At 37.3% G+C, this 23566-nt stretch overlaps 2 protein-coding genes and 1 pseudogene across 13 annotated transcripts; 1 reads left to right on the top strand and 2 right to left on the bottom strand.

Annotated features, from left to right (window-relative positions):
• Positions 1–1461: 1461 nt before the first annotated feature.
• LOC141835229 (uncharacterized) lies at positions 1462–9405 on the bottom strand. Its single transcript, XM_074722658.1, has 7 exons — positions 8145–9405; positions 6216–6633; positions 3263–3407; positions 2830–2945; positions 2686–2764; positions 2187–2420; positions 1462–2033 (listed from the first exon to the last, which is right to left on the bottom strand). The coding sequence occupies exons 1-7, from the start codon at positions 9193–9195 to the stop codon at positions 1719–1721; spliced, it is 2358 nt and encodes a 785-aa protein (XP_074578759.1). The 5' UTR covers positions 9196–9405; the 3' UTR covers positions 1462–1718.
• A 1085-nt stretch (positions 9406–10490) lies between these two features.
• On the top strand, positions 10491–18386 carry LOC141834980 (uncharacterized). 12 transcript variants are annotated; one of them, XM_074722392.1, is made up of 9 exons: positions 10491–10589; positions 10722–10780; positions 14463–14540; positions 16038–16166; positions 16320–17030; positions 17114–17445; positions 17523–17621; positions 17760–17903; positions 18002–18386. In XM_074722392.1, exons 4-9 carry the CDS (start codon positions 16070–16072, stop codon positions 18134–18136), a joined length of 1518 nt encoding a protein of 505 aa, XP_074578493.1. In that variant the 5' UTR covers positions 10491–10589; positions 10722–10780; positions 14463–14540; positions 16038–16069; the 3' UTR covers positions 18137–18386. The 12 variants fall into 12 exon arrangements, with proteins under 12 accessions (XP_074578493.1, XP_074578487.1, XP_074578490.1 ...); XM_074722395.1 differs by lacking the exon at positions 14463–14540 and adding an exon at positions 13510–13692 and having other exon boundaries at positions 10512–10589; positions 10719–10780; XM_074722391.1 differs by having other exon boundaries at positions 10513–10589; positions 10719–10780.
• A 1508-nt stretch (positions 18387–19894) lies between these two features.
• LOC141834347 (disease resistance protein RPM1-like) lies at positions 19895–22907 on the bottom strand (annotated as a pseudogene).
• Between the last annotated feature and the right edge of the window lie 659 nt (positions 22908–23566).

The following is a 23566-nucleotide window of genomic DNA, read 5'->3' as shown; positions in this document are numbered from 1 at the left end:
TCATTAATTGGAACGACTTTTTAGAATCCACATAATTATGTTTGTAATGGAGTTATATATATCAGTTGTAGGCCATGAGTTTAGTCTTGCGCTATTAGTACTCATGAGGTCTCTCTTATTAGAGTCGGATGTTCAATGTGTTCGCTTGTAGGTGGTCTTTTACATACAAATAATATTTACAGTAGAGATTTCAAGCTACCTAATTTAGAAGGTGCTAAATTGTCTCCTATTAGCATGAATGGCTACACTGTTTATTCATGTCAAAAGACAATCGAACACATGATGACTTGTCTATAGATTTGATCAAGACGCTAGTACAATATTTTAACAATTGATCTTCACAATGTTAAATCAGGACTATGTGCAAAAGGTTTGGATCTATTGTTTTTCTTCAACGTCATATTAGATTTGGCATGTATTGACAACAATATTTGCCATCGCATGCATGAATTGTGTCAGGATCTTATATCTCATTATGAAATACTTTCTTCGTGAATTGTGATGGTATCTAGTGAGAGAATATATGTACTAACTACAATGACGTTGCAACAGTTTCATGTCGTCACAAATACGGTTAAAAACATATGTAGTTCATATGTTGGTGCCAAATGCCCAGATACGCCTTGTAAATCAAAAAAAAAAAAAAAACATATGTAGTTGCCCGATTATTGTGTTCTACAATTCATTCTCTTCCATCTACTCGCCCCATGGCCTTGGGGTTGATGCCCCTGCCGTTTCAATCAACTGGTTGTCCCTATTAACCGCGGGACTGGACCCAGGACCTTGTCACCTCCTCCAACTGACCCTGCCACCTTTTGTTTTCCAATTTCCATTGCTCATCTTGATCGACCATGTGATCAATATATGCGCCAATCGACTTCCAATTGCTCACGTTGCTTCCTCCTGCAGACTGCAGTGCTCACACCCACTACCTACCTTCTCTAAGCCACCGGTTAACCACGAGGTTGAAACTTCACCTCCTTGACTGCATTTGAGGAGCGTACGTCCTAAATTCGACATTGCCGCAGCCGCCTAATTATCCAAGCAAATCTAGTCCTCCCCATTGCCGATCCGCTGCAATCATTTTCCGAGAATAAATCTTATGCAAAACCATTTTCCAAGTAAATATTCTCTGTGCTTGAGAAGAAAGGTTGGAATGAGATAAATGATCTGTTTATCTCTCAACCATTTTCATTACCTGTCATGCCACTGTCATTCTCTCAATCATTTTCATTATCTCGCGGCTTCATGCTCCTCGAAGGGTGATCAGACTCCCTACACCTTTTTCCTTTCCTCTCAACAGAAATGGTGAAATACAATAGACCCGTATACCGTCTAGAGCCAACTGATTCGATAGTGGAAACAGTCGACACAAAAAAACACCACTGCATGATGTCCTGAACATGAAGCAAGATGGACAATGATAATTACTAATGATTACTAAAAAAGTAATTTATTTTATAAATTTGCTTTTCGATTTTCGTTCACGCGTTGTGATACAATCACGCATCCAAAATAGAAAATTATTCCTCTTCGCCATTCTAACAGCGGCACAAAAAACGAAAGCTTGTAGAGGAGCTCGAGCCATATGTACACATATGGTCAACAATGAACCTGTCTAAGTTGATCATGATTTGCTACTAAAAAAAACGAAGCTTTTGAAGTAAAAAAAAATTACAAAACTGACGAGTGCATATACCAAATAGCAACCAAAGCATCTAATCAGGCACGTCTTCGGCCTTGTCCATGGCCTTCTTTGCTAGCTCATATCCAGCGAAATTCATAGCACCAAGAGGTGCGATCCAGAAGAACCTTGGAATAGCTCCCTTGAAGAGGCCTAGAGGACCTTCCTTGTGAAGAATGGAGAACGCTACCATTTGCATTGAGGCTGGAAAACCTTGCGGTGCAGTCATCATTCGTGTCTTCATAACGTCAAAGGGTGTGGTAACAACAGCAGCAAGTCCACCAGATAAAGCTCCCACCGCAATAGTCTCCCAGGGTTCCAGTTCTCGGTTCAGAAGGTTCTGTACAGCCTACCAAAGCAATTGAAAGCAAATGTATCAACAAAACGAACACAATCTTGCAGAGTCAACCTAAGAGATGACGCTAACAAAACATAGGAGTAAAAGGCTACAGGTAGATTTATGAATCCAACAAGAACTTAACAGTGGTTGGAATTTATCTACCTTCTTAGATTCAGCGTAAAGACACATTCCAGCGACATAAAATGGGACCTCTCGGCAGAGTGTGGCACCAGTCCCACGGAAAAATCCTTTCAAACCATCTTGGTGTAGGGTACCCACAATTGCCTCTCCTACATTATTGAAGATGCCTGCCTGTAGCCTCTGCTTCATGACTTCACAAGGGATTCGAACTGCTGTCCCTAAGATTGTGCTACAAAAAGATGCCATGGATTGCACCTACATCACAATGGGCACTGTAAATCTTTGTGCCAAGTCAATGCTTATTTTAGCAAAAAAAAAAAAAAAATACTAGTGTTCAATGCTTTTAGTATAAAGGGATGCCATTTTAGCAAACTAGCACTGTTGTTAATGTCTATCGACCATATTTCAGTCACAGAATAATGAAGAAAGATCATTTTAAAAGAAAATGCACATTTAAGTTGCTGAATTGAATTAATCTCACCCAAGAAAAAAAAAAACATGTATATCCCCTATTGTATACCTGGAGATCTTGGAGATTTGGAGCAACATTTATTAGCACAAGCTTGGTTGCTTCAAAGATGCCAGTCCTCAGTCCGTGGCTGTAAAAAAACAAAACAAAGATGAATCGTGCATAAACAGATTTAGCATAGAAGAAAGAACTCACCTAGAGAATTGTCCTAGGATTGCTGGAACTGAACCACGATATAGCCCATGAATACCAATTTCTGGTAACTTTGATATGAGCTCTGGGAATGAGAGTGTGGATGCTTGCACACGTGTCTGGTACAGAAGAAAAAAAATAAAAGATAAACAGAATACACATGAAAATGCAATAATCATTCTGCATCTCCACCCATTGATTCTGCAGAATGGAATAGCAAATACTAGGGCAGTCTCAAAACAAAACAAAAACAGAGCAACTTGAACAAAAGCTAAAAGAAATATCAAGTAACAGTAAAATGACATAAAACAAAATGCTAGACTGTTCCTTAATTTCAACAGAAAAAAAGTGAATTTATTGTAATAGAAAATGAAGTTACTAGTCATTATGCTATACTAATCTATGCTTTGAGTTTTTAGTAGGCAGATAGCATTACCTTCATGGTATCAATAGGATACAATACTGAAGTGGAAAGTGCACAAGCAAGACCTCCAGCCAAAGCAGACTTAAGAACACTTTCTGTGGATATCTGCACAGGAGGGGGAACAACAACCACAGTAGCTGCTTCAAACCAGATGCTTCTGTAACATGAAATTAAGTAGTTAATTCAGCAACTGCAGAACAATTTTCAAGAACCTATCAGGTTAATGTTTGCTAATTGGACTAGGCATAGCTGCTTAACTGATAGACTCAATCAACCAGGAGAATATACAAATTTGGAGCTAAATTTAGAAATTAGAAAACATAATGAGGTTCTGCAATTTAATGCCACAGAGTTAGCAAATATCATAAACTGCATATGGCTCCATATACTGCTACTGCAGGATTTCAAAACTCTCTGCATTTAGTTCTTTTTTTGTCTGGATCTTTTCACATGCATCAAAGTTAATTAATAAACATGAGGAATATTTTGATTATTATAGAATTTGGCATAACATAGAGAAATAAGCATCACATACCATCTGTTAAGACTTGTGAAATGCAGTTCAAATCCCAGATGGTTAACCACTTAGGCAGGACAAAACTTGAGCTTGTGAAACGGCACAAGACAGCCTTGAAATCAGTGAAGGGGAACTATATTGAGCAAACTCTTTTCTTTTTCGAAATGCCCACAGACTGTTTATAGCTCGAATACCTTGTGAAGACTCATGAATCTTTGTTCCCAACCAAATTGGTTAACTACATAGGTGGCAGGCACACACTATAGTTAAAAGGCTTAAGACCTGTTCTTAGATTTGAGTATGTCTGGTATGGATATGGATTTAGGTGTTCGACATAGCACATAATCAATGAGAGGATTAAGAGAAGTGAGTCCAAGTATCAAAACCTAAGACTAGGGTTGTAAATGAACTGAACGTTCATGAACAAGCTTGGTGTTTGGCTTGGTAAGAACTTATTTATGTTCGTTCAATACACAAAAGATCAATTAAATGAACAAGTTTGAACAACTCGTTAAACTAAACAAATAAGTTTGAACATATATATGTTCAGTTCGTTAACATTCATGAACAATGTTCGTGAACAATATTCGTGAACATTGTTCGTGAACTATGTTCATCAATGAAACTCTTATCAACATGCTAAATAAACAAAGAAACTTTCAAAATAAATAAACAAGCTTGTATCATCAAACTCAATAACCAACCAAACAAGAAGTAAAAGTTTTAAACAATTAAACATGCTTGAATTGAGAAATTGATAGCATCTAAACAAACCAAGCTCAAACAAGCTTAAAATGTAAATGTTTCAAACAAGCTTAAATTGAGAGCTTGATAACATCTAAACGAACCAAGCCCAAGCCAAGTTCGAATCAAGCTCAAGCTCATAAAAAAGAAACCAAGTCAAGCTTGAACAGTCATTTCAATGGCTTAGTTCATTTTAGGCTTAGCTTGGCTACCTTATCAAAGAAACTTGAACACTACCAAACTTGGGTTGGCTTGGCTCATTTACAGACAACAATGAAAATTTGAAATAAGTGAGATGAAACTAATTGAACCCATTGTGCTCTTTTTCAACAATATCAATAAATTATCTACCGGAAGCTCTCATATTTAGTTTCTCTTTCTTTGACGCATTGAACAATCAGATAAAGTCTAAATTCTAAAGTACACTATCACAAAGAAGAAATTAAAAAAGAACAGGTAAAACAAGAGGAAATATCATTAAAGTTAGTGAAAATGTATTATTGATCTTCCTGTGCATAACCTGAATTTAAGAATGAAAAAAATAAAATTAACACAGATGTAAGTAGCTAGCTAAGCTAAAGCCTTCTGTTACAAGTAAATAATTTTGAGAAAGAAAAATATTAAAAGTAAAAGTATCTAAAGATAGAAGCCAACATCTTACAACATTTTCTAGTGAATCGCAAGTAATAAGCCTGAAGGCCATGGTTGCATTAAGAAAGATCACCAGCACAAAGTCTTCAATATCACAAGTGGGGAAGGAAAGACACAAGAAGATATTAAAAAGAAAATTAAGTCATTCACAAAATATAGCCAATATAATTACTCTACGATGATGTATCTTCTAGACACTAAAATGTGCATAAGGTTCTATTTAATTCTGAAGGTTTAGATAATATTGTTCCTTGACATAACTTGGTGAAACTGTATAACTGATCTTGCAGGAGACAACATAAACTTAACAAAGAAAAAATTATAGATAACATGGCTGTCAAATTTATATGAAAAAAGCAATCGTCAAATGAGTAGCTAAGCTAAAAGTCTTCTGTTACAAGCAAATAATTTTCAGAAAGAAAAATATTTAATTAACTATAATATCTAAAAGGTAGAAGTCAATATCTGATAAGATTCATAAGCCCGAGGTCACTGGTTGTATGAAGAAAGATCATCATGAAGAAAAATGAAGTCATCAATATTGAGAGGCACAATTCAGGATATTGGAAAAAAGGTATGAGCGAGGGTTCAAAAGTTTTTAACAAACCCCTCCCTTGTCCCCTCCTCTCAGGGTGAATTCAACCACCTTTTGGGGTCCTCAGCTAGGCCATTTTAGAGGGTCAAGGCTCAGCTTTATGTCTCTTCAAGCCCCTCGTCCACATGTATGATTGAGGTTGGGGACAACCTCCTCCACTCAGGACACCTCCCTATGGAGAAACAGAACAGAGAGAAACAACTTATGGTCTTGTCCCTCTCGCAGAATTAGATCGGTTATTCAGTCATTCCTAACCACTCACCTATAGGCAATCTACAAAACAAGCCTGTTCTACACTTACTTTCCACAACTCTTTCCAATAGATATAAGAGGAAAATTTAGGTCATCATATAATATAGCCAATATATTGAATCAGTGCATCACAACAATGTATCATCTAGAAGCTAAAATGTTCATATTAATTTTGGTAATCTAGATAATATGTTCAAGTGTGGTACCTAGGATCATCTTCAAGCCTTTCTGAAGGAAGCAAAAGCATGAAATTACGGAAGTGACTGTATGAAATTGATCCCTCACTGCCCACATTGAGATAACGCATCATAGAAATAGCATTATCTTCACTGGCAGGAAGTCCTGCATCCCTTAGTGATGCCAATATCTGATTCTTTTGCAGTGTTCCAGACTTGTTAAGGCATAGGCTTGTATACGCTCGAAGAATTTTTGGCTCCTTCTGCTCCATTAAGGATAGAAATTGTTTCCACCCAATTGATTTTGAAAACAAGTTGCTTCTTGTACGTTGCAGAAAGTCTTTGGCATATCGCTTTGGCAGTTTTCTATTCTTCATTGCAATTTCAAGATCTTCAAGGTTAACTTGGCCATCGCCATCTCTATCCAACTCCTCAAAAAATCGCCTTCCTGCAAAATGGTACAAGAAACATAGGATCAAAATGTGGTTTCATCCTCAGAGACATTCAAAACCATTAAATATCAGTGAAGTTGACCAGCAAAGGATTCTCTGTTATATTTTATCAGGTTCAACCAGACTTTGCAGTTTTAAATAACAATTGGCATCACTATCTCTCCATTCAGATTATTCTAAATTTTGGCACATCATAGCAAAGTCTAAATTTCATTGTTATTTAAGCATTTGAATACACAAATCTGAGTTGTCAACCTTCTAAACAACCAAAGCAACTGGAAGCTTACAGAATTCATGAAGTACCCCGAAATACCAATTGCGAGTGACAAACTTCATTAATATTTTTGAGGGAAAAATAGTAAATAAGATAAACAATTTTGAAAAAAAAAATTACATAAAAAAACTTATGATGGTTTAAAGGGAAGCAAAAATTTAAGAGGGGGTGGGAAGGCCACAAATACAGCTTCTATCCATGTCAAAAAATGAGTGCGTAACTTGCAGTTTTTACCTTTTCTAACAACTTGCAGTCTCAAAGATGATGCTTAATATCATTAGAAAGTCTTCATTGAATGCAAGTAACAAGTAAGCAAATCGGCCTAAGGTAAAATGCAAAATTAAATCCTGTTATTGACATAAAGCTTACATGAAGAAAATCAAAAGAGCACCCTTTTCATCCATATTATTGAAAGGGCACCCCACTTTAAAATTATCAAAACAATGCCCATCTATAATTTTCTACCCAAAATACCCTTCTATGCTCCACCTTAGAGCTGTTTTGTACAAAACAACACCACCTTAGAGTTGTTTTGTATAAAACATCACCACCTTCTAACTGCTTTGTACAAAGTAACTCTTAGATGGTAGTGTTTTGATGGGTCAAAACAGCTCCCAGGTAGAACTGCCGTAGAGCAGTTTTGCTGGTCAAAACAGCTCCAAGCTGGAGCTTCTTTGATTAAAGCAACTCCTCCTTGCTGGAGCTGCTTTGGTCAAAACAACTCCAAGGTGGTGCAGTTTGGTCAACTCAGCTTCAAGGTGGAGCACACAGGAATATTTTGGGCAAAAAATATAAGTGGGATGCTGTTTTGATATTTTTTAAGTGGAGAGCTTTTTGATGACGATGATAATAAGGGGGTGCTTTTTTATTCTCTGTCAATAAAATTAGAGATTATTATATTCTGATTGTCTAGAGTGGAAAATAGCAAAAGTAATAACACCTAATCACAATCAGAATCAACCAAGGGAAACATTAATTGAAATGCAATTGATTCTCTGCCAATTAAGGTCTTTTTCTTGATTCTACAACATGATAATAACATCTATGTTATGGTCCATCATAAGATAAGGATACAGTTATATTGGTCCAATACTCCAGTAGAATAGTTACATGGTACAGAAACTATTACTTGTCCTAGTATTACCTTTTAAGTCAGTTGCATTGTGATACAAGAAGTGAATATACTGTTCTACGAAACCTTGACAACTAGAAATACTAAAAAAAAAAATTTACCTTCTGTCTCAGTGTAACTGAAGAAGTCCTGCACTGAAAACAATTTCTTCTTGTCAGGATGGTCAGTGGAGGATTTTCCCAACTGAGGTATAAACTCAATCAATTCAGTCAGAGAAACAGTGGAAAGTGTAGATTTTAAGCGCTCAACATTTGACAATGGAATGCTCAGTAAACCAATGGCAATCTTCTGAGGAGTGCTAGTTGTAAGCTCCTCTTTATCATCACCACTATCGTGATTCTCACCGTTGTCTTTGACAGATGGTGCATCCTCCACCAAAGTAGCAGGTACGCCTCCAACCCTTGCAAAACTCAGATTCGAAAGAAATCCATCAAAATCTGCTTTCTTTCCGTTAACTAATCCCTTTATTATTTTCAAGTAATCAGACTCTGGAGCTTCGGAAGCTGCTGGATGATCGATGTTCTTCGTATTGTTCCCTTGGAAACCCCAATTAAACATTTGGAGATTCTGACCCAAACTGTCCAACGCAAAGCAAAGAATCAGTTGGACGGGCAACGCTTCTCCCTCACCTGCTGTTTTCTCGATTTTATCCCAAAACATGATCTTGAATGACCTTTTCCCTCTAGCTTTCGCATGCGAAGGGGAGTCATCATCACGACGTTGCTTCCCGAAACACTTCCTTACTGTTTTAAGCGGCTTCGGGAACGCCTGCAGGAAACTGTCTAACATAAACGACCAAGTAAAGGAAAAGGGCGAGCAATTCGCACAAGATCCATGAGGCTCCTCTTCTACTCTCCCTTTCTTCGATGAAATCCCTCCCCGACTTCCGACGTCATTCCCACCCGAAAGCATGGGAAACAAACCATCAAAAAAGCACTTAAAAGGATCCTTTTTCCTCTCCTCGGAAGCCGCCACAGTAACTACGTTCCCCTTCACCGATCCACGATACCTCTTAGTGGACTCCACGTTCCTGGCACCGCCCGTCAAATTCAGCCAATGAGACTCCAAACCCTTGGCTGCGGACTCTAGCGGGGTTACAACATCCCGAAAGGCGTGGAGAACGCCCTCCAGAGGATCCGGTGCAGATAACATGGATAAAAAAACAGCAAGATCGATCCCACGCTAGGGTTTCCGTCGCCGGCTCCGAGGCGATACACGAGACCTACCGAGGTCCAGCGCTTCTTCAAGAGGCATTAAACCTCGAAGTAGGAACGGAACAAGTGTGCTCCGATGGGAGAGCGGAACCGTAGCGGAGATGAAGCGAGAACGGAAATGGCGGAGAAGAGACAGAATACCGTCTGATTGAGAAGAACTAGCGAACAAAATGATTGCAGGAAACAAGTTTATCAAACCCTCACATTTGATGGCATCGACCTTGTATTTTAGAAAATCCCAAATTTTGCTCCTCCACGAAGAGTGTTTCCCTATTCTTTAAAATTCAAATTTAAAGGGGCTAATTTGAATTTCGTTTGTTTTCTAAGTCCCTAGTTTTTAACGATTGCGAATTAAAAAAAAAAAGAAACGTTGGGAATTAATTACACCCCGGGGAAAAGGCCGTCGCGGACCCAATCAACCATGCCGGCCTGCTGGGACCACCCTTGTCGACCCGGTATTACTTGGGTAGGCGCGACTCGGGTTCCTTCATGGCCGAGCGAAGCTGAGACCTGCTATTTAATTAATTAATGGATCTCCTAACAAAAATAATATTTCCTATCAGTTTGCATATTAATGATAACTCAGTATTAATCTTCTGAAAATAATAGTTTAATTTTACGTACAAATATTCCGACGTTTCTAATAATCTTCTCAAGATTAGAGATCTTGTCGATGTGTATCAGTTTGTCGTCGTCGTCTAGACACTGCACCAGCATCAATCATGGGCACTTTTAGCCAAAGCTAGTACTGTGCTTCTTTGCTTTCATGTAGTGATCAGAATACAGCAGCATACAGCTACTTGCATCAAATTTGTGATGAGAATATGGACCACGAATCAAAATAATCAATTCAAATATCAGGATTTAATTTTAATTTTAAAATCTAAAACAAAATGAGGTAGCTTTTTCTATCAATTAAATATGAACAAAGAATGAGGAATCATTAGAAAGTAAAATAATAGCTATCAAACAAATATTATAGTAATAACTATTTATTTCTCGGTCCGCCTCACGTTAAATATAAATTTTAATAAAATAAAGATTTATTGTAGCGTGTAGTTCATTAAAAAGTACAATTTGGCGCAAAATTCCACGTCACGTTTATCTTTCGCAATAATTAAGTTGATATAGTAAGTTAACGTTGAAATGGAGTTATTGTAACTTAACCCTTTTAAATTTTAGTAATTTTAGAAGGCTCTGTTTTTCCGAGTAAATCCAAAGCCGTACTGCGTTCTGATAACATCTCCTTTTTTAGCCGACTGTATTGGGGCACGAGCTGGATTGAGAACTGGATTTGGATTTCGGAGCTGGGAGGAGCGGTTGCTTCCGCCGGTAATGGGTTCTGCTTGTGCGTTTTCTGGATTCTCTGGTTCTTTTATCTGCAGCTGATTAATGTTGAAGCCGTGGAGCTAATTAAGTTCCTTTGCTTTCCCCCCTTTTTTTTTCTACCTGATTTTGTAGCAGATCTTGAGGGCGCGGAGCAAGTCCTTGTCAAAATCGAGTCGCTGAAGTAGTCTTCTACGGTATGGTGCGACTCATCCAGATCCACCACATTTTTACCTTTAAATTTTTCGTTTTTTGTTTGCAACTGTGGCCTCCTGATCGAGCTGATTGTGTGTTAATCTGTTCGCTTTGTGTTTCTTGTTCCTTTGTTTATTTAGCCAGTTAAAAAGGTCAAATCTTTAACGTGTATTTAGGTAGATGTAAGTGACCATCAAGCTATTTTTTGTTAATGATGGCGATTCCATTGATTAGGCTGAATCGAAGCACAACGCGATTTGATGTTCGATTTGTCAGATCGATGTTCCAAGCAGGAAAACTACTGTCTCTGAATATATTCCGTTGTTCTTCAGTATGCATAATAAAATAGAAAATCTGGAAAACTACTGTCTCTGAATATATTTCGCCATAATTTGTTGTTGGAAGAAATTTTGAAATATTTTTCCAGCTGGTTCAGGTTAAGTGGTTTGGGTCCGGTAAGTGTGCGACTCAAACTGGTAGGACATTAATACTGCAGCGTGAATCGTGTTCCTTTAAATTCTTAATGCACTTTTTCAGACGTTAATTTACCCCTTTAGGATGGTAGTCATCAAATACCCCTTCAAGTTTGGCTGATAGTATCTCTTTTGCTGTCGTTGCCGATTTAATTTTGTTGGTTGTTTAAGTCATCTCTTCAGATGTTGACACACCTTTTTGGGTAGCTTTATCCCCTTAGATAGGAGTATTTTTAATGTTGAAGCAAACGTCGAACTCTCTCTTTGCTATGTTAGATGTTTATGAGTTATTGACAATCATCTTCCAAAATACAATAACTTTTAATTTGAAATAGGAGCACTTCATATTTCAAATCCTAACGAATATTTGAAGCCTTGGAACTGTTATAGAGTAGGAGAGGAGAAGCACTAAGGGGAATTCACAATATGAGAATTGAGTAATTTGAGAAGGGGAGTAAATTTCTTTTTTTAGGGTTAAGATCCTTTTATATGGATGAGGGATTTCTTTCAAAAGGTGAAAACACACAACATTTAGAGGGTGTATCCTTTTTGCAAAAAGAAATATCTTTAATTAATGTAATTAAAGGAGTGCACATTATTTCTCCTCGGTTGGCATGTGCAAACTCGTGCTGTCTTCACACGGTGTGGATTTGTTGCCCATTGGTTTTGGGCCACACTTAACACATTGTGTGGGCTTTGCTACTATTGCTCAGTGGCTTACAAGAAGACACACCTTTGCATGGCGAGCGAGTTGTGTGTGTCTGCATTAGTCATACATGAGCATCTACGATAGTCGTGGATGAGCATCTGTGAATGAGTGCAATCAGTGCGTTGGTTTGAGCCATGAGATTTGATGTTTGCTTCTCAAATGGCACAAGCATACACAACACTGTGGATTGTTAACAACCGTGAATGCACGAGTTGTTAACACTGCCACTTCTATTGAATTAAATTAATTCTCAATTAATTGAGATTAATTTAATTAAAATATTGATTTAATGGAGATTAGTTAATTCCTAATTAAATTTGACCTATTCAGTATCCATTTGCAACCCAATTTTGGATTTGTTGGCCTCATTTTTTTCTATCAATTTTATACCCTTAATGGTCTCACTAGAATTAACACTTATGCATAATCGAATTATAGCATTTGCTCCATGAACCACACTCATGTTCGAGCTCATTCTTTCATTCGATCGTACCAACCCAACCATTCATCATTTGAATAGTTTTGAGCATTAACTTCTCATTCACTCTAGAAATTAATTTAAGATTTGTCTATGTGGGGTACACTAATTTCCAACGTTCATATAGTGTATTCAAGCGATATTGATAAGATTTAGCCTATAGAGTTTGTGAAAATAGCATACTAAATTTGGGTGTCTAATTTAGGTGTTATTGTTGGGATACAATCAAAGTCCCACATTGGAAATATATGGAAAAAATCTTGGGGTTATAAGATGGAGATGTCTATATTGGTATGAGGCCTTTTGGGTAAAGCTCAAAAACAAAACCATGAGAGCGTGGGCTCAAAGTGGACAATATCATACCATACCGTTTTGGAGATATATGTGAATTCCATCGCATATAACAGTTATTGCACAATGTCCTCTAATCCCTCTCCATCCTTGGTTGTGTTGCTAGCTCTGGCTCGAGATCATGTGTTCTATCAATGTGCGGCTCTCACTGTTCCTTATTTCAGATTATGTTGCCCGTTTGGTGTTTATTACTACCACCTGTTACCCCCTCTCCTACTACTTTGTTCTATTTGTATGTTAAGATCCCTCATTAAACTGTATTGTACACCAAATCTAAGTATCTTCTTCTTATTTGATTTAGATTTTAGAGGTAGGTCCGTTTCCTCAAAAGATTCAAATTACTTCTAAATTTATAATGTAAGTTTCTGACGTTCCTCCTTATTTGCTGAAGTTAAGCATGACTATTCTACCTCATAAATGAGAAGTTTTTTTTTTTTTTTCAAATTTTGACTTTTTGGAATAGGGTAATCAATGAGTAAACATATATAAACATTAGACCATATCCCATGGATACGCTTGGCTCCTTTTTAATAGATACGTTCTGATAGCCTTTTGTTTACCTCTATTTTCCTTGTACAATGCTAAAAATTATTGCAGTTATTATAAAACAACTTATGACTTCATAGACCAAGAACTAGAGGTCTATGTGCCTGCCTTATTCTCCTACAACATGGTTTGAATTGTATTCCTTACAGAGTTAACTCCTCTGGTTATTTACAGCATGCAGTATATATATTGTTCCAACCAAAGACCGTGGATGAATGAGCCACCAGTGATTGGGCAAGAATTGATGTGACGACTCCGAAGACTCCGGCTAAGAAAAGAATCCAAGAACCTAAGGAACTCAAAGGAATCCTAGAATGGTGCCAAGGTGGACTCTGGCATGACTACTCCAACGCCCAAGTTAGTAAGATGCCCTCAGATGGGAGAGATGGAAAAAGATACTTCCGTTTATATTTCCATTCATCTCCACGTTTTCTCTATTTACGCCCATATCAATCACGTTTTGGTCGAGGGGAGGCCACGTCGTCCCATGTTCTACACTTTCCCCGCGGAACCAATATGATAGCACCACGTTATCCCACGCTTTCCATGTTTGTCGCGAGCCACATTTGGCAAAGCTCAAGTGCTAGGATGGCTGAGTCAACAACCCTAGGATCGAACCAGGCTTGACGAAGTCGAGAGTGGTTGAGCCATTCAGTTGAGCAAGGACAATTGGGGAGCGGACGTGTTGCAGGACAGAATGGCCAAGTTAGGAGTGGCTGAGGCATCAGGATTATCTGAGAGTCCTAAGGCTAAGGGCACAGACATTTTTCCAAAGTGAGGCTATTGGCTCATGCTATGCTTCCCGAGTGAGGTTGTCGGCTTGGCCTATGCTTCTCGGGTTGATTTGACTCGCTTGGGATCTAAGTCTCTTGGGTTCAACAGGTTGAGTGAACTTGACGTAACTCGGGCTTCCTTTTGATCAGGCTTGATTTCAATTGAAGCATGTTTGACTTTGACTTACAACTCAGCACAACTCTTGATTCCGTTAGTACATGTGGAGGTTGATATATATATATATATATATCAAAATTAATCTACTAAATTATAGATGCCTATTAATTTAGGGTGCACAAGCAATGCAGAATTCTATGAAATATAGGGCTCTTAACTTTATCTTTATCTTGTAGTACTCTCGAAGAAATACTTCATGGAGAGACTGCAAGAAGTGATGTGGCAAAAGCATGATTGGTCACTTATAAAGAGAGGTTCTTTAAATTTGTGAATTCCATCCTTTTTTACAGATACATAACAGTTTACCTAACTTAGTTGCTAGATATTCACTTTAAGCAATTCGGATTGAATTCCTAAGGATGTGATTACTTCAGTATTTTTCTTGCTTTTTTTTTAAAGTTTTTCTTTTTAAATTAGATTTTGCAAGTTTTCTAGATTAATAAATTTTGTGCTGTGTGTCCAAGCTAGAAAGATACGATTTAGTCTATGGAGTTTGAGAAAACAGCACAATGTCCTCTAATCACTCTCCATCCTACACTCTGAGTTTCTCCCCAATTTCACTGATCATTGTGCTGCATTTCAGACCAAACTGCAATTTCCATGGGAGGCTACATGATAGGGTTCATTCTTGGTTGTGTTGCTAGCTATGTGTCTTGAGAGAGCAGATAATTTTTAGAACACACTATGTTTCTATAGATGCGGAATTCTCACGGTGCCTTATTTCAGATTCTCTTGTCCAGTGTTAATGTTTATTACTACCTCCTGTTTCCCTCTCTCCTACTACTCTGTTCTATTTGTATGTTGAGACCCCCTCATTAAATTGTAGTGCACACAAAATCTTTCTTCCCATTTTATTTTTAGATTTTAGAGTTAAGTTCATTTCCTCAGGATTCAATACTTCTAAATGTATAACGTAAGCTTCTGAAGTCCTTTTCTTGCTGAAGGCAAGCACTACTAGTCTATCTTTTGGGAGGAGAAGCTTCCAACATTTGACTTTTCAGATTAGCGTAATGAATGAGAAAACATATATAAGCATAGGACAATCTCCCATGGATATGTTGGCTCTTTCTTTAAGTAAATAATTTTGATAACCTTGTATTTACTTCTGTTTTCCTTGTATAAAAATGACTGCAGCTATCATGAAGCAACCTTTGGCTTAAGCAGACTAAGAACCAAATTTCTACTTGCCTTGTTCTCCTATGTTACGGTTTGAATTGTATTCCCTCCAATGTTAACTCTCTGATTATTCATTGATGCATGCAGTACATATATCAGAATATATCCTGTAAATTGTAGCTGCCCATTAATTTAGGGTGTACAAGCAATGCAGGCAGAAATGCTATGGAATATTGGACTCTAAGAATTTCTTCACAGATCAACAGATGGAAGCATGATTGGTAGAGAGTATCATGCCTATGTTCGCATTAACTTTAAAGTGCTACTGAGATAACAAACTAGTATCAGTACTACAAAGCTTCAGAAGCTATTTGATAAAGCAACATTTATGAAAAATGGAATTTTATCTATTTACTGTTTAGCATGATAAAGCAACATTTATGAAGAATGCAATTTTATCTATTTATCATTTAGCATGGGTGTCACAAGACAAGGTTGACCGGTAACATAATGATATAGCTGTCTATTTTATAAATTAATGCTAGATCTTTTGGGGGCATATTTTTAAATCTCAATGTTTTGTTTGTTTATATTCAGCATGAAATTTTAAGTATAGTTTCTTTAAAACTTTACAGTGTAGATGCTATTTGTGGTTTGACACAAGGCTATGGAACATAGAAATTTGCCTGGTCACCCTCTTATGCATACGATGGATCATGAGCAAATACGGAATCTTCCACTCCATGATCCTTGCTTAACTTTGGGTACGTCAGTTTCATGCATCATTGTTGTCACTTTTTGAACTTTTATCAAGTAATTTAATATAGACCCTCTTGTATCATGCTTTGGGACGTCAATAAAATGCAGTGACAGATAGTCACCTTTTTTTTTTCAAAATCGTAATAATAATAATATAGACCCTCGAGTCTTTGCAGGATCTGGCTCTTTCATGCATCCTTCTGAAAATATTACAGTTTGTGGGTTGAATTCAGAACCATATAGCAATACTTCCTGCCCAACAACTCATCCATTTTTGCCAAATTTCAACCTAGAAGTTCCTTGTTATGCTGCTGCTCATACAGGAGTTTCTCAGCATCCTTTTATGCATAGCTGGTCTTCTTGCAGCTCTAGTCAATTCCCACCATATTATATCCACAATGAACCTTGTCTCACTCAACTTAATATTGGAGATATTAATGTGGCAGCTCATCCTCCAACAGGTTTTGACACAGTAACATATAAAAGGAAAATCCCTACTATTCACTATTTTTCTCAGAATGCAAGCACAAATTCATGCCTTAATGCTGGAAGTTCCAGTCATACTGTTTCAGGTGAGCTTTTAGAGCCGACACAGCTAGCAGGTCCTCATTGTTTACCTTGGGAGCCTATTGGCGTGGTTTCTGATCATAGAAGGAACAATCCATTTGGTTATGTGGAAGATCAAAGAAATATTAGATGTCATAATGTCAATGTGCAACAGCCAAGAAACATCTCATTGCCGATACATACATCCAGTAACTTTTCAGAACATCTTCAATCAGTGGCACATACTTCTGGCCTGAATGTTCTTGCCCAATGGAACCATGCTCCTTTTTCTCTTGAACCCTATACAAGGCTTATTCCTTCAGGTTTGTCCAAGTGGCACCTTTGAATGTGTTTCAGCTAATCATTTTATCTTCTTGGTGATATGAACCTGTCTTGGTTGCTACAGAGATAAACCAGTTGCATCGCCACTATGTGAGGAATACTACTGGGGAGATTGATGGATATAGCAACTTTTGTCTTGCTCCAAATCAGCCTACAAGGAACATGGTAGTAAATAGCAGAATAATCTATGGTCCGGGAGTAGGTTATCGGGATAGTGTGAGCTATGGAGCTGTTGGTCCTGAAGCCAGTTTGACAGACACGTGGCTACCATCTGCGGACGGTGTTGTTCCTCCAAGGTATTCAAGACAGCTTCCAACAATAGGTTTTGTCAATGGGAGGACAAGGACTCACTACATTGGAGATGAGGACAGTGGGCACAGAAGATGGTTGTCTGAGGCGAGCTTAAATTCTATACATTATTGCTTCCTTCGTTGTGTAAGAGAACAATAATTCCTCATGAATTGTCAATGCAGACTGCGGCCATCAGGAATCAATCAACCTTCACTGACCCAAGGAGTTTGTTGGATGAGCATCATGACATGAGACTAGATATAGATAACATGGACTACGAGGTAAAAGAAAATTGCCTATTCTTTGTAATTCATAACATAGTGTCGTGGAATCATTATAGAAAATGCAAACTGATTCCAAACGAAGGAGGATTTTGCTGACCAGAGTCTCCACCTAAATCTGTTGGATTTTTTTCACAGGAGCTACTTGCTCTGGAGGAACAAATAGGCAATGTAAGCACGGGTTTGTCAGAAGATGCTATTTCCAAATGCTTGATGGAAACACTCAACTATTGTGATCAAAGATTGGATGAGTCCGAGGAAGGACACTGTATCATATGCTTGGTAATTATATTCTTAATCCATGTCATTAGAGATTTACTATCTTTGATCTACCACTTCTTTATCTGTTGTTCTGATCGAGATGTCCATATTGCCAACAGGAACCATACAAAAATAGAGATTGTCTTGGGAGATTGAAATGCGGTCATGATTTCCATTCTTGCTGCATCAAGCAATGGTTGCTGATTAAAAATATCTGCCCAATATGCAAAGCCTTGGCGCTAGAGGATTCATAAATGAGACATGAACTGGGTTTTGCTATTACTTTGTCGAACAGCAATTGGTCACCCTGTTAATTTGTAAATAAAAAAAGTTCACTGTAGGAAACGTGTTATATAGATTCAAAAGGGAACCCCCTTTCCTCGCAACTGAATGAGGAGTTTACTTTTGTTTGTATCTCATGTTTATCACATTCTGGGTGAAATATGAATTGTCTTGGAAGTAAAGCAAGCAAAAGGAGGGTGTTGTGCATTAGCATTATCACTATATTCATGTGTCTTATCTAAATCTATAATTATGTGAAACAAAACCTTCATGACTTTTCAAAAAACTCATATCAGAGACCGAATTGGGCTCGCAAGAGTTTCATTCTACATGTCTGGCTTATACAAATCAGAAAACATGAAACTGCTGAACTTCTTAAAAAAGATGTAACATGGCCGGCATTCTTTAGTGGAGGTACTGGTTCATGCACTCGGTGGATTCGGGTAAATCTATTGACTATTGAAGATGTCGACAGAAAACCACTTGGTATTTGCGTTTGCATAAAAGTTCTACGGTGCTGTCTGTATTCAATGGATGGAGTTCATGACAACGTTCCCTTAACTAATTGTTAGGTGAAACTTGATGAACTAACAACGTTACCATTCATTTTAAATGGAGAATCAACGTTAGCATATATACATATATGTCTGTATTCAATGGATGGAGTTCATGACAATGTTCCCTTGAGTAATTATTAGGTGAAACTTGATGAACTAACAACGTTACCATTCATTTTAAATGGAGAATCAACGTTAGCACGTCAGTGATATGCTGCGTGTCTTCTCGTACGTGTAACGTGCGCAACTGAGTGCACGTCAGAGTTCATTAGGGCATCCAATAGTGCTTACACATACAATTAAGATGTGCTCGGCCGGTTTACACCCTAAATTTATTGTCTTCGTCAAAGTTAATTAAGACCATAGTTTATATTTCTCATTCAAAGGGTTTCCACATGTAGTTACTCAATGCACAATATATATCTCGTGCGTTTGTTTGTGTGCGCAAGATGCACGACAGAAGAGTCTGAGCACTCGAATCACTTTTGGACGACGCTCAAAATAGGAACAATAGTATTTTTTATATTTTATATTTTATATTTATTCGTTTACTTTATGTAGTTAAACGATTTAAGATTTTTCTTTTAAATTTTAGAGGTTAAATTATAGTATTAAGTACAAAAGAATTTTTAAAATTAAAAAAATTTAGATGCTCATAGATGTGTCTAAATTTATTTTACTTAATATTATAATCCAACTCTTAAACTCAAAAAGCAAACTCCTAAATAACTTAACTACAAGTTAAAAAAATAAATAAATAAATCTAACAGACGTAAAGTTAAGTACTGTACGTTGCACAAGATATAATGATTATGTATATATTATACTAAACTTATATCATCAAATTAACTTACAAGATATAATAATTTAAAAATAATTTACACTAATTATTTTCTTATTTTATTTATTTAAATTAATAATTAAATCATATTTAAAAATTTAATTCGTTCTTTGATTATTTTATTTATTATGTAATTATTTTAATTAGATAGAATGAATAAATAATTATTTTATTAGTACTCAACATAAATAATTTCTTATTTGATAGTTTGATAAAGAAAAGTCAATGAAATATGAGACTATATTTTTTTTAAAAAAACATCATGAATAAATAATTCAATGATTGACTTTATAATTTTACAAAATACACATACAATACAATGATTTTATGAACAATTTGTTTCCCACATAACATTTAAGATATGTCTAATCTTCTTCCTTGATAACAACATTTAAGATGTGTCTAATTCTTTGTCGGTCTTCGTTGTCATCATCCTTTCTTAATTTTTCCATTAGCTCCTTAGGCATTCTTAGAAAGAGAGTTTCGAGATGGGTGAGAAACTCTATGCCACGAGGGACCATCTTTAATTCTCTAAGATCAATCATAAATAGTTCACGCAAACTTGTCATGGCACCTTCCTCTATCACAATGTCATTTAAATTCTTCAATCCTGTCAAAGAAAGCCGCTTAAGATTAAGGAACCAACCGGTTTTAAAGTGCAGTTTTTGCCCATCATATGCATCATACATCAAACTGAACTCCGCTAGTTTAGGCAATTGGCCGAATGAAGGAAGTGGATCTTCGATTAGCTTTGAGGACCACAGACGCACACGTGTGAGTTCTGCACAGGAACAAATAAATGTAGGCATTTTTCCTTCAAATAATCTCCCCGACAAATCCAACTTCTGAAGTAGAGGAGGTGGAGAATTTAACATTTCAAAGTTGAGCCCTTCACTTGCATCGGAGTCTAAGCGTAAGTTACGAAGGTTACTCATCTTAGTCAATGAGGTGCAAAGCTGAGGACAATGGGCTTGTTCCACCTTTATAACTTGTAATGATCGGAGCTCTTTCATATCTCCCAATAGTTGTACAAGCTTCTCGTTTGCTTTAACTGATCGCAGGGTTTGTAGGTTCTTCCACTGACATGCCCCTTCAAGAGTTGGAAAACAGCCAACTACAGTTGATCCCCCAAATTCAACTTCACAGTAAGACGCAAATAGGTGACGAAGTTGCTTCAGTTGTGTCACACCGTGTGGGAGCTTCTTTATATTGGAATCACGGAGGTCGAGTGTTTGCAAACTCTGGAGCTTTTGGATATTGTTGGGAAGTTGTTCCACTTTTGTATCCCTCAAACCCAAATAGTGAAGGTTAAACAAGGCTGAAACTTCATTTGGTAAGTTGGAAATTTGAACTCCTTGCAGCTCCAACACCCTCAACGTTTTGAAACGGATTAAGACTGCTTTCAGGGAGCCTGAACTAAAATTGCAAATAGAAAACACAACCAAAGAGTGAAGTCGTGAAAGGCTCAGCAGGCTTGTAGTTAAATCAAGGGATTCATCATTTGTTTGAATGGAAAGGCGACGAGTTTGATTGTCCAAAACTGATTGTGAACCATCAAGAATCATGCAAAATTTTGACTTTCTAGATATTGCTAGTGTTACCTCTCTTACAACGTCATGCATTCTGAAAGCCTTCAGCCTCCCACTAGCATTTCTCTCTCCACCTGAAGCATGGACCGATCCACAAGTTCAGCAAGATAGTCTTCAGCCTCCTCTTCCATTGATCTGTTACTGCTCCTTGCCTCCACGAATCCTTCAGCAACCCACAATCGGATTAGTTTCTTCCTGTGTATCAGATAATCCTCAGGGAAGATGCTACAATATACAAAACAATTCTTTAGATAGTAAGGCAAATCATTGAAGCTCAGGTTGATAATATTCTTCACTTTATCTAGCGCAGGGTTGTTTTCAAACTCCCAATGAAGGCGATCATGGACTTTCTTCCATTCAGTTTCACTCTTTTCCTTGAACGATAATAAACTGCCTATTGCTACAATAGCTAACGGTGAGCCTCCACACTTGTTCAAAATCCTACCGGTGTAATCCTCAAGCTGTTTTGGACAATCTTTACTGTTCTCTCTTCCGAATGCCTTCTTGCAAAACAAAGTCCATGCATCTTTTTCATTAAGTTGTTGCAGCTCCATGATATGTTCTTCGTTTGCTATCCTTGCTACTTCATGCATTCTAGTTGTAACAATGAGTCTACTTCCATTGTTGCTATCAACAAAAGCACGACTAATATCATTCCACAAGTCTACATGCCAAACATCATCTAACACAATTATATATCTCTTTTGCTGCAAACTTTCTCGAATGATTTCAAATAACTCTAATCGTTGCATGGTAGTGATACCATTTGGGACTCCATTTTTCCCTTGAAGATTTCTTGGATCATTGTTCTTAGGAGTTCTTCCACACTATAAGTTTGTGAGACTGTGAGCCATACCTGACAATCAAAGTGACTCTTCACAGCATTATTGCGATAGACATTTGCGACGAGAGTAGTTTTTCCTTGGCCACCCATTCCCCATACTGCAATCGCTGTCATCTTCCTGCAAGTATCAGCATTAGTCAGCCATGAAACCAACTTAGATTTGTTATCTTCTATCCCCACTAAATCATCATCTTCATCATTTGACATCGGATCACAAACTCGATAATGATGTGTGTCTCTTTCTGAATTCTTCACTCTATCCTCGTTGCCACTTATTGTTATACCAAATCGATCTCTCGTGTTTGAAAGTTCAGAAAGATCTCTCTCCATGTTTTCTAACCGAGAATCAATACCACGCCAAGCCTTGGCAAGACTGAAACAAAGGTTTGAGGTGCCGTGAGACAATTCTTCCATGTCCTTTCCCGTTGCCTTCCAACCAGATAGAGGTATTCATCGATGATGTCTTCTATCTTGAAGGCGGCCTTCCTCACCTAATACACAATTTCATGAAAAATTTAATGTTTTATGGCACCAATTTTGATTGAATTCAAAAAGCAAGTATAAGAAACAAATAAATAAAAAAAAGGAGTTAAATTTCGTAGAAGAATGAGAACTCAGTTGAATATAGCATCGAGGAATAAAAAACATAAAAGTAAAGGAAACTGTGTCTGTCACCTGTTCGATCCAAGCCTCGAGTGCTTTTTTAGTAGCAGCAGCAGTCGACCAATTAGAGTCTTCGAGGAAGGCCTGCATCACTTTGAACTCGTCGGTGATTCGATCTACGCGAGCGTGAATCTGATCTAAAGGTGGAGTTGTGTGCTGCAGCAGTAGCTGAGAGCATCTGCTCTGCGCTTGGTCGAATGCGATTTCGCCGAGCTTGTTGATCAGGAAGGAGATGAAAGCAGCCTCCATATCACTCAGCTCTCGTTTGGCTAGAGATGAAAGCAACCCTAATTTGCCAATCTCAACTCTTTAGCGCCGGTGCTTTGATACGTTGCAGTTTGTGTTCTTTTATAGTATCAGTTGCGTATTTAATCAGCTGCTACAACAAATAAATAAATAACAAGTCAAGTCAAGTCGTCTTATTTTAATACAACAACCCACCAGTTTAAATAAAACAAAACTCAAGTTGTACGTATTATTTTAATGCAACAAGCTAATTTTAAATAAATAAGAATTCAATTGGCTGATTGTCACAGGGTCCCACATTTGACAGCCGACGAATAGCTTGCATTATTGACAGAGGAAGCAACAGCACTCGTGGCCTCGTCATTGCATTATTGACAGCTTGCAATTTGCTTATGCTAGCCTCGTGGCCTCGTCATGATCCAAGCTACTAGAACACAGGTCAAGTCGATCGTATTAGTGAAATATATACAATAAGCCAGTTTTAAATAAAATAAAGACTCAAGTTGTATTATTTATTTTACTTGGCCAACAAACTAGTTTTAAATAATTAATAAAATGTCAAGTTGCATTATTTGATTTCGGTTATATATGTCATATTATTTTAATATGACCAGCTGGCTTAAATAAAAAATAAAATAAAATGTCAAGTTGTATTATTTTAA

The sequence above is a fragment of the Curcuma longa genome, chromosome 9 (genome assembly GCF_044706935.1).
Source record: "Curcuma longa cultivar G26 ecotype Majalengka, Jawa Barat chromosome 9, ITB_CL_G26_1.1, whole genome shotgun sequence".
Lineage (NCBI taxonomy): Eukaryota > Viridiplantae > Streptophyta > Magnoliopsida > Zingiberales > Zingiberaceae > Curcuma > Curcuma longa.
This window is presented reverse-complemented; position numbering and strand designations above follow the sequence as displayed.

What these genes read in the sequence shown, in the direction of transcription:
- LOC141835229 (XM_074722658.1), bottom strand. Translation starts at nt 9,195, where the DNA reads ATGTTATCTGCACCGGATCCTCTGGAGGGCGTTCTCCACGCCTTTCGG. An exon ending in AGGCTTGAAGATGATCCTAG is followed by an intron (nt 3,408 to 6,215) that starts GTACCACACTTG and finishes TTCATGTTACAG; the next exon opens with AAGCATCTGGTTTGAAGCAG. An exon ending in CAAATCTCCAAGATCTCCAG is followed by an intron (nt 2,421 to 2,685) that starts GTATACAATAGG and finishes ATTGTGATGTAG; the next exon opens with GTGCAATCCATGGCATCTTT.
- LOC141834980 (XM_074722386.1), top strand. Translation starts at nt 16,070, where the DNA reads ATGGAACATAGAAATTTGCCTGGTCACCCTCTTATGCATACGATGGAT. An exon ending in TACAAGGCTTATTCCTTCAG is followed by an intron (nt 17,031 to 17,113) that starts GTTTGTCCAAGT and finishes TGGTTGCTACAG; the next exon opens with AGATAAACCAGTTGCATCGC. An exon ending in ACAGAAGATGGTTGTCTGAG is followed by an intron (nt 17,446 to 17,522) that starts GCGAGCTTAAAT and finishes TTGTCAATGCAG; the next exon opens with ACTGCGGCCATCAGGAATCA.